Raw genomic sequence first — 15,637 nt, forward strand, 5'->3', positions numbered from 1 at the left:
AAGATCTTTCCAGTTGCCAGGAGTGTAGAAATGGTCATATTTAAGGGGCTCACCTTTTTCCTGTGGTGGTGAGATCTTTCCCAGTGCTTTCTGTTTCATAGAATCACAAGGTTGGAAAAGACCTACAAGATCATCTACTCCAACCATCACCATTGCTACCACAAACCACTAAACCATATCTCGTAGCTCCTCATCCAGACATCCCTTGAACACTGCCAGGGACGGCAACTCCACCACCTCCCTGGGCAGCCATTCCAGTGCCTGACCACACACTGAGAGAAAAAGTTCTTTCTTATGTCTAATCTAAACCTCCTCTGGCACAACTTGTGACCACTTCCTTGGGTTCTGTTTGTTGCCTGGGAGAAGAGGCCAAGCCCCTCCTCATCACAACCTCCCTTCAGGAAGTTGTAGAGTGCAACGAGGTCTCCCCTGAGCCTCCTCTTCTCCTATACAGTCCCAGATCCCTGAGCTGCTCCTCATAAGATTTGTGCTCCAGACCCCTCACCAGTTTTGCTGCCTTTCTCTGGACCCCCTTCTTCCCTGTTTTCCACTGTATCTTTGTAAGGAACTTTATCATACGGTCTGTTTCATGAAACAATTTCAGTTGCAATCCAGGCTATGAACATTTTACTTCAGCAATAATAAGGTAGCTCTGTCTGATACTTCACTTTTGGCACTAATAAGTTGGACTTCCTCCAATGAAACATCACTCTGGCACTAATGATCTGAAGCAGTCCAATGCTTAAAGTCACCATAGCAGGGATGCTTTGCTTCTTCTGGTCCACTCTGGTATAAAAATGAATGAATGGGCAGGAAATGTTCTGTTCCTTGTTCCTGGTAATGGCCTGGTACTTCATGCTGCCTCTCAGTTGTCCAGAAGTTCACCCGAGAAGAGCAGAAGTTATTAGGAAAGGATTCATTACAATGCATGCTGAAAGTCTGCAAAGCTGCTTTCATAATTCCAGGAAAGAAGTTCCTTCAGGCGCTACCGTTCTGCCTGCTTGAAGAGATTAACTTATTAAATGCACCTATCTGCTCTCTCCTGTTCTTCTCTCCTTGTGATCTCTGTTCAGGTGTCTTGGTTTACCTTCCTTAAGTAAAAGATGTGGTGGGAGGAACAATGTGACCTGGCATCTATTAGTGCTAACAGCAGCATTTTGTGGCTTTTTAATAAAGATGGAAAGGCTTGACATTGGGAAGACTTGGCTCCTGGTTTCGTACTCTGCTGGAGACTAAGTCAAAAAGCAAAATTGTTGGCTTTGTTTGGGTTTTTAATCAAAATAGTTGTGCTTTTTTTGACTGTCTGCGCTTATGGAGTACACAGTCTGTACTGGTAGGGCTGCTCCTGTGGTCAGAAACGTGGATGAAACTAAAACTAAAAATCATATGTGCGAAAGAATATCAGCTCTGAGAGTTGAGACACATGCAGGAAATGAGAATGGCAGTTTCTTTGATGCATTTTTCTCAAGGCCCCTGAAGATTTCTTTTAATAATAGTGAGGTGGACAGCTTGAATCTTTAAAAAGAAGTGTAATTCTGCAAGCATGATCCAGAAGTCAATGCAAGACTGCTAAAAAACAGAGGCAAATTTGCTAGGATTTTATGCTTGTGTTAAAACACTCCGGACTGTGCCTGTGCTGTGAAATGGGAGTGCAAAGAAGTCAGCACAGACACTGGGTTGTGGCAGCTTGTCCTGCACAAGTGATGCACTCCCACACTGCTTATGATGTGGAGCATCAGCTTCATGTCTTCTTCAGGAAAGTCTTTGAAAGGATCTTCAGACTCACATGCAGGGCACCAGTATGTGCTCCATTCACCAGTCTGTCTCTTTTGTTTTGCTCTGTTGAATGGGACCTACAGATATCATAGGCCGTGTCCAAACGTGTTCCCTGAGCACTGACAGGCCTGGGGGGCATCAGCTGCCCTGCTGGGAGCCCCTTGGTGTTTGAGCACCCTCACACCCTCACACATAGTGAGCATGCTTTGAATGTTTTTTCTAAGCTAATATTTAACCTACCTTTGAACAGAGTGCAGATCTAGCACACCAAGACTGAGAAATAAAAGGAAGCTCATCCCAGTCAGGCTTCAGGTGCCAATGTCTTTTCTGTCTAAAAGTGGCCTGTTTATGGCCTTTTGTTTTTAATGATCTCATTGTGAACACCCTCATGCTCAACTTCCCCAACTATTAAGAATTGTAAAACTAGAAATCCCCCTTTTTTTTTTGTTTCTTTCCCCCCTAAATGTCTACTTGTTTAGGGACTCAACCATTTTTTTTCTTCTCAGAGACTAGACTCCAGGGAAGGGTGGGAAATACCTCAAACACTGTCATGAAAAGAATGTGGAGGGGGCTCACCTTTCTTCACTGGTACAGCAGCATTCTGACTTCTGAACTGTGCCAATCATTCTGAAATGGAAAATGTCCCTCTTTTTTACAGATAGGAGGCACTTTTGTGGTGGTTAACGACCCCTCAGCATGACATTCTGATAGTTGCTGGGTAAGATAACCTCCCTGAGACTGCCTGTTTTGGGAGCAAGCCATTAAGAGCGCCTGTGCCTTTGGGAAGTAATTCCTAGTTGCAAGTCAATCACTGATGTGTGTTTTTATTTTAAATTCCAGGAGTTATTTCTTCAGAGGGGGGAGGAAAATGAGTCATACAGAATTATTAGTGCTCCAAATGAAGAAATACACCTGTCAGTGCTTGGAACACTGAAATAGCAAACTGTCTCCAATCTGTTAGCTATGTCTCACTCCATCTTCCTCCCCTGCAAGTGTTTCTTGGTTGTGAGGTTGGTCCTGCAGTGGTAGCACTGTCTGGAGCTGCTGCACTTGGCGTCTTGGAGCTGAACGCTGCCCACGCTGTGCTCAATGCTGCCACAGGGCTCTTGTGGTGCCAGAGGCCGCGCTCAGAGGGGAACTCGTGGTTCCATGTTGGCCTCTCTCCATGGCTGAAGGGCCAATTAGTGGCCATGGGTGGCCCTTGTCACCTAATTCCACCAAGTGTTCCAAAATTCAGTAAGCAGCTGTGCTGTGAGACGTGTGCTCTCTCTTTGTGCATGTGCTGCAGGTTATGAAGGCAGTACTCCATGTGCTTCAGATTGACAGGTTTTTGCTCTGTCATTAGGAAGAGAGGTTTCTCTGCTGCATGCGAACTGCTCAGCCTGATTAGCATGGAAATGAAAGTGCCTTAATCAGCTCGGGGTGAGGAAAGCTCAAAATTAATTTGATACATTAGTTTCACTTTAAAAATGCATTATAACTGTTGCCACTAGCGACCGTTATAGTTAAAAATGCAAAGCAGTCTCCCATTCAACTCCATGTTTGTGCTAACTCATCACTTTCCAAATGATTCATTTCCCAAAGTAGGTTTTTCTTGTTTTATCTTTACCCTGTATGTAAAGCAGGCTGGGAGAATGGCAGTGGAGGGAAACAGGCAGAGGGATATCAAAGGGGACAAAGATGCTGACTTGAAACTTAACCCTGCATTCACTCTGGCACTGTGCATCGTGTCATGCTGCTAAATAAGTGAATCCAGCTTATGGAGATTATTTCGTAGTCCTTGCCCTGTGGAGATCGCTTCTGTGGCAACTGAGTGATGAATGAATTGTGGAGGTAATGGAATGCAGGTGGGGATTCATCTAGTGATAATAAAAAACAAACAAACACAAAAACAAACCCTTGTATGTATTTAAAAAGAATATCCTTGGTTTTCTGATAAAAAGATAATAAATGAATTTGTGGGGTTCTTCCTCCACAGTCACCCACGGAAGACTGTAATTCTGTGGCTTCGTAACTACAAAGACAGCCCTATACTTCAGATAGATAGATAGGATAAGAGACAGTGGCCTTGGGTTGTGCCAGGGGAAGTTCATTTAGATATGAGGACAAATTTCTTCTCAGAGAGTGGTGAGGCAGTGGCACAGGCTGCCCAAGGTGGTGGTGGAGTTGCTGTCTCTGGTGGTGTTCAAGAACCGTGTGGATAGAAGCACCAAGGAATGGTGTTTGTGGGCATGGTGGGGATGAGCTGATGGTTGGACTGGATAATCTTAAAGGTCTTTTCCAACCATAATGATTCTGATTCTGTGATACTGAAAAGAAATTTCTATTATACCTAAAGTAAAGCAGGAGGAACTGCCTATTATTTTGAAAAGAACTGTGAAGTATTCTATGAGGATTTACATGGGGGGTGAAGGGAAGTGATACAGAACCTCTCTTAGCACTGAAAATCCTGTCCTGGATAACCTGAACTTTTAAGAGGAGGGGAACTCTACCATTACATATCTAAAACAGGACAGGTGGATTGCACTCCAAGTGCCAGTGTCTCTCCATTGACTATAAAAGGAGTGGGCTGTGATTAGGAGATAGAGATGTCTCCTTTGGAAGCACTAACAGCTTTAGAGACAGCAATAAGTGAGCTGATGGATAGCTCATAAAAAAGAACCAAAGGAATCTATCTGTTTAGAGATGTAAGTACTGTTCCAGAGCCAGTCCCTGTGAAATCTAGTTGGCAGCAGGAAGAGCACATTTGGATCACTCCATAAATGAAAAGCATTCATTGTAATGCACGTTTTGAGTCCACATGTGTGAGTGCTTTTGTTCATCATCCTTCTGCACAGGTTACTGTGTAGGTATAGGTCTGAGCAAGATGCCTCACAGCATCACAGATGTAATCCAAGACCATCCCTTTGGATGACACGTGGTTGAAATCTGCACACTAGCGTGTGTCAGAAGAAATCGATATCTAATTAAAAGCTGCTAAATATGATGTCATGGTTACATTCCTTACTTGCAGTGGTGCATTAATTTACCTTGCTTCTCTTTCAGAGGATCAGTGCATATGCTTAAATGTCAATATAATTGATAGCTCTCAGCCTTTCCTGGGCTGTCTCCCTTCTCTGCCTGTACTGAAGATGAGGTCACTGAGTGTTTTGAGGTAATAGTGCATTTTATGATAGAACAGGGTAAAATCATGTTCAGTGTCATGAAAGTAGGCTCTTGAGAGCCTCTTGTGTTGCATTAACGAGGCATTTCAAGGAAGCAGAACATCTAATTAATGTTTCATGTTAAAGACATTAATGTCTGTGTTAAACCCTGTTACAGCATGGAAGCAGGAGGAGGTAATACTTGAAACAGCTCCCTACTTTGTCTTCCTCATTCTTTCACAAATTAACATTAAAAGTTTAAGCAATAGTAAGAATGTTTTAAAAGAATATACTTCACTGAAGTATATACTCCTCTGAATTAGGGGTGGGAGACGTATGCAGTTTGCAAAAGAACTGCTTCAGTCTCCTTGGTCTAGAAAATACAGTGCATAAAGGGAGAATAGAGGGCAGAGGCCCAGCATTAAGCTGTGCCTTGCTTGGGTGTGGAGGGGCTTGTGGGGCTGCTGGCCCTGCAAGTACAGGAGGGAGATGACCTTGCAATACAGTTTGATTATACGGTGATCTCTTATAAATTACCTGGTCCTGTTCCATATTGATCATGCCTTTCTTGTATAGTATTGACTTCAGCAGGACCTCATCTTCAGTGGGCCCTTCAGACTTGAATATGATAAGCAGAAGCCCATCAGTACTAAAATATTGCACTTATAGTTCCCATCTGTGGTTTCTCTATACACGTTGGAGCATGTGCTAGGATGCAGCTGTAGCTTAAGGGCTTTTGTAAATAGCACTTCTCTCAGTTGCCATCAATTGCTCTTACATACCTATAACAGACTGTGCAGTAAGTGCAGATGTGCTGAGACTGAGTTGAGAATTTCTTCCTCACTTCCCGTCAGCAGTAGCACTGTGTGGAGCATGGAGCTGACCTGTGTGAGAGGGATGGAGGTGTTGAGTGTGTCCTTCCCATTGCATTTGTGGCTGTGATGCTCTGGATGGCTTTTGGGAGTAAGAGAAATACATCCCTTGTCAGTGAAGTAATGGAATTGATTGATTTTAAAGCAGAAAAAAATGAAGTTAAAGCTCTCTTATATTACTTTGCTTTGTTAAAATAGATATTTAATGCTTTATTTTTACTTAATAGATGTATTTGCTGATAGTAAAAGTACAGGAGCGTATAATTTGAAAACTTCTGAACTTTACATTCTTCCACAGTTTCCGTATGGATTTAAGTGACACGAGAACAACAAGGCCATGTCTTTCTGAGGGCCCCTGACTCTGGGCTGCACTTCTCCCTAAGCCTCTTCCTAAGGCACAGTGCTTTGAGTCCTCATTGCCTTCACCCATCTCACAGCTGGGGAAGTAACATGACATCGGGGTGTCTGTCACTTCACTTGGGATGCAAACTGCTTTCTGTAGTAATCTGTTAAAGATAAAACCAAGCAGGTCTCCTTACCAGCTGTTACCCTCTTGGGTGCATGCTCTCAAAAGTGCCTTCCTGCTCCTCTAAGTGTGGTATCTGAACTCTGACTTCTCCCAGGAATATGCTTAGAAGAGAGAACTGGTCTAGGCTAAGTTAATTATCTCTGTTTTGAAGGATAATTTGGAGTAAATACAATAAAAATAATTTATGCATAAATGCTTCCAGTGAATGCCTTTGAGTTTCTCTTTATAAACCGTTGTGAGACATTGCTGGCTGGCTGGGTAATGCATGAGTAAGCAGAAGATTGTGATGCAGCTGATGTTTTGCTCACATCTGAATTCTTATTTGGGTATATATCATGGAGAGTCTTACATCCTAGTATTGCTGCCATAAGCTCTGCAGTGAGAGGCAAGGATGTTCCACCAAAATGGTAATTACCAATAGTTGCATGTTGCTGCAGTTTATTCCTCCAAAGTAGTTGGCTCTTTCCTTGTGCTTTTTACTTTGAACTTACTCGTTTGTCCAAGAATCTTTGTGAACTTGGCTTTTCCTCCTCCTTTTCCATGATAGCACCTGAGGGAAGCTTCAGGTTAATCGTGTCCTGCGCTATAATCTTCTACTTATTCATGTAGGCAGCCTATCAAATGTGGGAAATGAACTGCAGCTCTGATCATCTGGCTAAAGGGGATTAATGTCATCCAGGGCAGCACTGGTACCAAACAGATTACCAGGAGCAGGAGAGTGAGTTGGGAGGGGTGTAAACTGCCCAGGAAATGGGCAGCCATCTCAGTTCACAACTTTTGTAGTTACACTTTGTGCAGCAAAGTGCATTCCCTGGAGAGTGATGATGTATTTGATAGAAGGGGGGGAACCAAGAAGGTGCTTGTTAGCAAGAGCTCAATTAAAATAAATGACTGCAATCAGGTAACTCTTTGTGCTCAAGTCTTTTTTAGATTTCATCTTAAACAGAGTGCAGAAGAACTTCTGGTGTTTAAAGTGTATTTATAGTTTTTACTATGTCTAATTTAGTTGTCTTTTTTACTTGGTGTATTGATGTTGTTAGTCTTTAACTGGGTGTTACCTAACTGTGATTCTGTAGTGTGTCATTTGATGTAGAGAGTAAAAAGCGTGCTCTGTATACATTAAGTAACAGTTCACAAATCTGTTTATATATGGGCATTTGGTTTATTTGACAATTAATGAGTATTTCTATTGCCTTACAACTGAAAACTAAATGAATGCAAGCTGGCCTTGTTCTTGTCCGGATAAGAAAAGGCTGAGGGAAGACCTTCTTGCTCTCTACCACTGCCTGAAAAGAGGCTGTGGTGACGTGGGGGTCGGCCTCTCGCCCCGAGGAGCAGTGATAGGATGAGAGAGAATGGGCTCAAGTTGCACCAGGGGAGGTTCAGGTTGGATATTAGGATAAATCTCTTCTCAGAAAGAGTGGTGAGGCATTGGAATGGGCTGCCCAGGGAGGTGGTGGAGTCACAGCCCTTGGAGGTGTGTAGGAAGGGGGAGATGTAGTACTCAGGGACATAGTTTAGCGGCAGTATTGGTGGTAGGTGGACAGGTGGACTTCATGATGTTAGTGGTCTTTTCCAACCTTGATGATCCTGTGATTCTATGCAAGCTGTGCAAGTTACTCTTAAGGGATCTGGACTCTGAAAAGAATGCCATATAAAAAGCCGCCATTTTCCCCATTCCCCAGGCTCTCCACTCTCCCCCATTTTCACAGTAAAGCTTTCAGGTATCAGTTACGTTCATTTTGTTGAATGTTATTAGGGTGACTTGAGATGTGGAAAGTTATGTCTAAAGCATTATTTGAGGGAATAAAAAATAATTTGGAACTTTAACTAAAACTGATGGGGAAAGGGATTAAAGTTGTTTGTACAGATGGGCTTAGAATGGAAATATTTAATCTACATGTAGGTATTTCCAGAATACCTCATATGATTTGGTAACCTGATCCACCTTTTTCATAGAAAAAAAACACATTTTGGATGTCTCATCTAATTTAGTGACCTAGTCTTGCTTATTTTTCCACTTCCCTGGTTTAGACACCATTGAATTCCATGAATTTTTATCAAACTGAAACTGATATAAAAATGAGAGAAGGGTCAGGTTAATGCAACTGCTGAAAATCCCAATGAGAATAATACCTGGTAGTAGTCAGGTGTTTGATGGCTTGTTTTTGAATTCAGTTGGTTTTGAATTGAAATTAACATCACCACTGAAGCCAATATGGTACCAGCATGGAGGACATATGGGAAATCAGGGAGAAGGCTTATTTTTGGGGGGTGGGGGGGGAGAAACAAAGTGGGTAGTCAGGGTAGAAAGGCGGATTTGCAGGAGGGAAAATAAGCTGAAAAAAGAGTGAGGTAAGCATACAGAATCTTAGCGACCGAAAACACTTCAGATGGATTTATTCTCTGAGCACTTATGATCTTCCTCCTTCTTAATGGAGGTGCACAGTTATCTGTAAACTATAGTTGCTAGAGAGGAAAATCCCTTCTCCAGTGTTCCCACTATGATGCCAGTGGTTTACACCAAAGAGCCTCAGATGGCACTGGGGGATGGAAGAAAAGCTTGAAAGTGTTTCATGTCTGCTTGGTCTTATTTTAATCATTACCTTCTCGTATTTTATGCAAATGCTAAATTATTTTTAAAGCTGCTTTCTCTTTCTGCAATGGTTTGGCACAGGTTCTGAAGCTTCGCTGTTGAATAAAGAAACTTTCCAGCAACTGCCCTTTGATTATTTCTAAATGTAGGTGACAGCTGTCCTTTTGGAAAAGGAACACAATTCAGCATGTGAGAAACTGACACATTTTTCTTTCCTTTTCAGAGTATCTCCTCTTCAGAAGTCTGAAATAGTAGACATGGTCAAGAAACACGTGAATGCCATAACACTTGCCATTGGGGATGGTGCCAACGACGTGGGAATGATCCAGACTGCTCATGTTGGAGTAGGGATCAGTGGCAATGAGGGCATGCAGGCAACCAATTCCTCGGATTATGCCATTGCACAGGTCAGAGGCAAAAAAAGTCCAGTTGCCGTGTACTGTGTCAGAGACCCCACTATGTGGCTATACAGTGCCCAGTGTCTTCTCTTAGACTTAGAGCTAAAAGAATCTCAGATTATTTCCTTTTCCAAGACAGCTTCTGAAACAGATACTTGTGATATGGTATTGGAATCCTTTGTTTTGATTTCTGCACTCTTCACCCCAAAGCTCTGTCTTCCCTGGAAGCTTCAGTTTCCTCCTGCTGGCTGTGCAGTCACTTGGCTCTTCAGTAGTCAGGGAAAGGCACTTTGTGATGCTTAAGCTGACATGCTTTAAGTGCAGCTTATCTCTCTCGGAAAGTCCTTTTCCCTTACTATGAATAGACATTACAGACAGGTTTGTAGGAGTGCGGCCGTTTGGAAATTCTTATTTTGAGGTCACGTTCTCCTTTTATATTCCCTCCACCCCCATCACATATCCAAGAATTGTTCACAGTCCTGAAGAGTTGAGCAATGTTTTCATTTTAGGTATGGTATTTTGAACATCATTTGGGTGAGTGCTCCCAAACAATCCTATGAAATCCAACCCAAGAGGAAAGTAGAAGAACCTTTTTTGTTTAAATGAAGGAACTGAGCTGTAGGACTGTATGAAGTTAAGTAAGGAAGGAGATAATTCAGTGGACACAGACATCTTCTGAGTACTGTTTACAGTTCAGGTTCCCTGTGTTGGTTTTGAGACTGATCACAGGGCAAGAATGAATGAGAGCTGGCAAGAAGCAGGGATGATCCACTGACTCTTCAGTTATCTCCGTGCATCAGCTGCTGATCCCATCTTCTAGGAATCAAATCTGCCAGATTTGTTCTACCAACTGATACAAAATGTTACATTTTTTTGTGATAGTTTCAGTAGAAGGTGAGGTTTTAAAAAGGTAAAACAATAATGGTAATATTTAGACAGATAACTGTTTAATGTGCTAACTGTGCTATTGCTGCTATAGAGCCTTTTGTGGTCAGGTGAAGCACCTTGCATTCCAGGTCTGAAGAACTAAGGCCTTCTAAATTTATCTAGAAAATTTTGGTCTGTTTCTTCTAATGGCTTATTCCATAATAAACAGTGTATAAAATTATAGGAATTGCCATAGGCATAGTCTTTGGTGTCTTGCAATGATTTTCTTTTCTAGCTTCTGTAGGTTATACATTGCTTCTGCTGCATAACTTAATTGAATGCTATTTACTTAAATTTCCTCAGAATGCCTATTGCTTCCATTTTAATAAGTAAGCATAAGCAGTGAGAATTTTGTCCACAAAGAGACAAATAGCATGTTCTACACGCTTTATTTCTTTAACATTAGTGGCAGCAACATTCAGTCTTAAGTCTCTTCACGTTCACATGTTGCTTCTAAATTACCAAAAAGAAAACCCATGTCTTTGGACTTAATGTTGAAATTAGGGAAATAAGTTGTTCTTGGTCTGAACTCGTCAGGGAGTTAATGACAACAACAATGAATCTTCTTAGTTCCACGTGAAATAGAAGCTGGTCACATGAGCGCGGAGTTTAATCTTTCAAAAATTAGTGAAATCCTATGGATCTGTATTTTTTTGATTATTTAAGAAAGGTTTATGTTAGAAAAGATGTCAAAGAATCCCCCTTGCAGGGAGGACTAATAGTGTGCGGTTATGTTTCAGAAAAATGTTCAAAAGAAAAACTTGATCTCCATGGGGTATATTTCTTTCAGGGAAGACATATAACTCCCACTGAAGTGTTACTGTGTGTGCATGCCTTGAAGGCAGAGTATGTTCTTATTGAGTAATTTAAAACGACCGCTCTAATGTAGCATCTCATGTTCAAATGAGATTTCAAATACAGCGGTGCCAGAAGTAGGCGCTTATGGAAGAGAAAGTCTCAATATAAACTGGTTCTGGATTCCAGGGGGAATCAAGGCATAAACCAAACAAAAATAAAAAGGCAACTTACATCTGACTCTGCTCCAAATAACTTCCACAGGTACAAGGAGCATCTGCTTGAATCATCCTTTCCCCTTTAAATGATCTTGCACCAGTGATCCATGTTTAGAGAATTCCCAAACCAAACGACCTGACTGCTTGGAGAGACTCGGAGAGTAGTAGAATTTAAAAGCTTTTTCCCCAGTAAAAAGTTTTATCATCTTAATCCTGAGAGCACCCGGCGTGTGGGGAATGTCACCTTTTCTGAACTAGAGCAGCTTCTTCCTTAGGCAAGTGTTCACATCTCCTTCAAAAACCCGTCAATGTAGCAGTGCCCAAACAAACACAATATCTTAGAAGGGCCCTATCACCCATGGTCACTCAATTGTGCCAGTAGTTGTGCATTTACATCATTCCAGTGATCAGCATCAAAAATTTACTTCCTTGCTCCGTCTTAATAGTACTCCTTATCTCTGCAAACAGGCTTGGAATTGTTTTACTTACCTTATTAATGTCTCTCACTGTGCAATGGAGTGGATTCATCTTTGTGACAATAGAGGTTAAAGAGCAGTTAATGGTAGGATTTGTCCAACCTGGAGCTGCAGAAGGAGGAGCATCTGAAATGGTCACTCTTCAGATACAGCAGAGAGTATTTTAGGGTGCATCCAACTCTGTTCTTTACAGGAGGTGTTGGGGGCCGCTTGTCAGGATGTGATGGGAGTCTTCCCATCACTGCTGATGTTTTGTCATGGAGATTTGAGGAATAAAGCTATAAAAATGGTGCAGATTAGTGGAGGTAGTAGGTGACTCATATATTACCTGCACCCTTCTAAGTGTCCTACTTTCAGTCCTGATTCAGGCTGGGCAGGGGCTGAACCATGAAGCTTCTTTCACTTTTATTTTCTCTCCTCCTTTATTTCTGGCATATCCAAACAAATCCATGTTGCTGATGCATGTCAGAAAGGTTGTTCTTAGAGGATTTGTGGTTCAGTGATTTCTGTGCTGGAAATCATGGGAGTGGAGCTCTCTCATGACAGTTCTAATTCATTAGTGCAGCTTTCAAAGTCTCAAGTAAGTTTTTTAAATGACTGAGCTAGAATCTACTTTTAAGAAGTCGGTCTTTACTATCAAGTTCCTGAACTGAAGAGGAAGCAAAGCAAGTAGTGTTCTTGCCTTCATGTCCAAGAACCCTTCAGGTTCACATGTGCTGAACAGTAAATGTAGAAATTTTTGACCATGAAATTAAGAGTTTACATTTATTCTTAATAACATTAACCTTGCCTGATTTCACTACAAGGGTAGTAATACGACCTGAAGGCTTTTTGCTGTTCAAAGACAGGACACTTGGTGTGTTTTTTAGGCTTTGTTGCCAGAAAAGACTTCCAGTAAATAGTAAGTGTCAGGACATACATTTTGTATATGTGTGTTGCTGAAATATTCAGATATTGTGCTTCAGCAGATTTCATAGCTGATCTGAGGCCTTTTTGGCATGTGGGAAAATTCACTCTAACCTTTTTTTATCAAACAGTTCTTCATATCTGTATAAACTTGTTTTCTCTCTTTCAGTTTTCCTACTTGGAGAAGCTGTTGTTGGTCCATGGAGCTTGGAGTTACAATCGAGTTACCAAGTGCATACTCTACAGCTTCTACAAGAATGTGGTTCTGTATATTATTGAGGTAGGAGTAACAAAAGGGATGGGCTTTAAAGGTGCTTACTCCTCAATTCGTTTCTTTCTAAAAGGAAAAAGAGAAATTAGTTGGCTTTGGTTATTTAAGAGAGAAGGCATTTTTTTTCCTGTTGCCCATTTACAAACTGTTGCATTGCCTTGCAGTACCAGTGAAATAATAACATTAATCAGGTCATTTGATTTAGTAATATTTAAAACACAACTGCTTGTATTTTGTAAAATTCACTGCCTGAAGAAGTCAAGTAATCAAACTGGGTTTTGAAGGAGGTCAGATAACACTATGAAATCAATATAATTTTTCTTAGATAGGAGCGTGATCTCATGCTTTGGGTTACAATCTAAATTTAAGGAGGGCCAGGAACGGATCTTTCTTATTGTTTCTTGTTGCCTGTTCAGATACAAGATGAACTTAAACTTAGCATGTTGGGGCTTGGGCTGAAAAAGCAAATTCTATATTTTTTGTGGAATTTTTGTTGCATATTTCCATATGTGTATGTATTCATTTCTCTGTTTCTACAATTAAGCAGTCATGAATGAGGTTAATAGTTAGAAAATTAGAACACTTATAGTTAGGCAACCAGCTATGTACATTTCAGCAGATAGTAAGTAATGTTTTATTATTCAGTGAATCATACTGCGGTCAGTGTGTGGATATCCATCTCCCTCAGGGTACAGTCATCTTTTATGCATGTTCTTGGGCTCTTAGAGAATAGCTACTCTCCATTAACTCATGTAATTTTTCCTCTTGTTAACTATTTCTGAATTAGCTTTAACCCTGTGGTGTTTTTTTAAATTTCAGTATAGATTAAAACATGCTGTCAAAATAATGACAGTGTATTGCTGTGGTGGTTGCACAGGATGGTTGTCTGATATCCAGTGGTTCTAGATTTGTAAAATACTGCGTGAAGCCTAGAAGTCTTTTCTATATTGTAAGAATCCAGTCCTTGTTTGTATTCCACTGCTTTAGCCTCTCTCCTGCAATCTCACAAGTGTGTTCTTGCCCTACTGAGGAGGGCACTTCCACAGTTCTGAGGCAATTTTATTATGCTTATGCTTATGATTATGCTTATAGTTAAGATTTGATTTATGCGTAGCTTTCTGAAATGATCCTTAACTTGATTTTGGCTGATCACAAGTTATGCCTTTTAGCAGTGGCTTTTAAGTGTTATTGGAGATGACAGTGATACTCATTATTGTGAAAGAGAAACGTAAAGAAAGAGGACTTGTCTAGTGGGGTTTTTACTGAGTGTAGGAAGTAGCATTCCCTGAACAACTCAGGAAAATACTTATCAGCTTCATGATTGTCATTTTCCCTCTAAAATTCTTTTCTCATTTGGAAAAGTGTTTTCGAAAATCCTCCTTCTCAAATATTACATTTGGTGCTGAACTTTCAGTGGAGAGCTAAATTACATTCTACCCTGTGAGAAGCTGGGCAAGAGGTTGAAGAGAGGTGAAAGCCTCTGGGACCTCCAACCTGAGGCAGCTTAATCATCTCTCTGCGGGGAGGCATTTTATTAGATGTTGCTATATGATGCATAAAATGCAAGTCTGCTCTGAGGATGTAAGGTCAGATGTTCCCTTCTCTTTGCTGTCTTAGATTGTGTTCAGTTCTGCTGTGTGCTGTGCTGAGGGACACGAGCTTTTGGCTCTGACTTCCCTGAGTAAGAGTGGGAATCGGTTCCTTCCAACACTGCAAATGTGCAGCTGCCTTCAGCCCCATGCCTTGCTGACTCCTCTGTGTGTAGAAGTTGGGAGCAAGTTTAAGGCTTGTGGGAGATGAAGCAACAGAAAGATGAAATTGCTACAACCACAGTGGTGGGTAGAGCTCAGTTTGTTTCTAGTTCCTATGGTGAGTTTGTTTCACTAGTGGCTTTGAGGAACTTGACCTACAAAACCAAATAAAACTAGCCAAATTGACTGCAAACTGAAGAGATCCCAGTTTGGGAATACTGCAGGTCAGAGGGGGATGAAAGAAGAGTTCTCCAATTCTGTTTTCAGCTCTACATAGGGAAAGCTGAGTTATTCTGTACTTCTGCCATGACGCTCTGTAGCATTGATCAATTTGTGGTATGGAAGAAGCTCCTCAAGGGAATCCATTCTTCAGCTTGAGATAATAGTGGTTCAGTGCCCAGTGCTACTGCCCTGCTGCTAGTGCATGTTTTATGTTCCTGATTGCTCCCCAGTACTCTGGACAAGCTCAGTATTTACCTGAACTTCCTGCTTGGATGTGTGGCGTACGGGGAATATTCTTTTAACATTATAATGAGATGGGGATTTGGACTTGAACTACATTCTAACTTGATCTTCTAAAGCATTGCACTGAGTAAATATTTATAAAGTTGAATCAAAAAGCACATCGGTCAATATGACAGACTGTCAGTTACACCTTTGTTACTGTGTCTGCATTATTTCAATGAAGCTTTAACACCTGAGGAATAACAGTAATAAGGCTTATGGAAATGAACTTTGCAGCAGTGAAGCACTGGAGCTTCATCATAACTTTTTTTAACCTGAGATTTTATAAGTATCACAGACAGAAATGGTGCTCAGACTTCAGCACACAGAATATCTGGACGCAAAAGTTGGAGAGGCGTGTGTAAAAGAGTAAATTAAACTTGATTTAATTAAACAGTGATGAGCACTTGAGAATACCTTGAGAATACCTCCTTTCCTGACACCTCGAGTTTGGTGTACTAACAGTACTACACTT

General features: G+C 41.2%; 1 protein-coding gene across 5 annotated transcripts in view; it reads left to right on the forward strand.

Annotated features, from left to right (window-relative positions):
* ATP8A2 (ATPase phospholipid transporting 8A2) overlaps positions 1-15,637 on the forward strand; it is a 280,358-nt gene that overhangs the window by 139,928 nt on the left and 124,793 nt on the right. For all 5 annotated transcript variants that reach the window (XM_015852108.2, XM_015852111.2, XM_015852110.2 and 2 more), the window contains 2 exons: positions 9,140-9,323; positions 12,806-12,916. In XM_015852108.2, coding sequence (XP_015707594.1) covers positions 9,140-9,323; positions 12,806-12,916 — 295 coding nt within the window. The remainder of the gene's footprint in view (positions 1-9,139; positions 9,324-12,805; positions 12,917-15,637) is intronic.

The sequence above is a fragment of the Coturnix japonica genome, chromosome 1 (assembly GCF_001577835.2).
Source record: "Coturnix japonica isolate 7356 chromosome 1, Coturnix japonica 2.1, whole genome shotgun sequence".
NCBI lineage: Eukaryota > Metazoa > Chordata > Aves > Galliformes > Phasianidae > Coturnix > Coturnix japonica.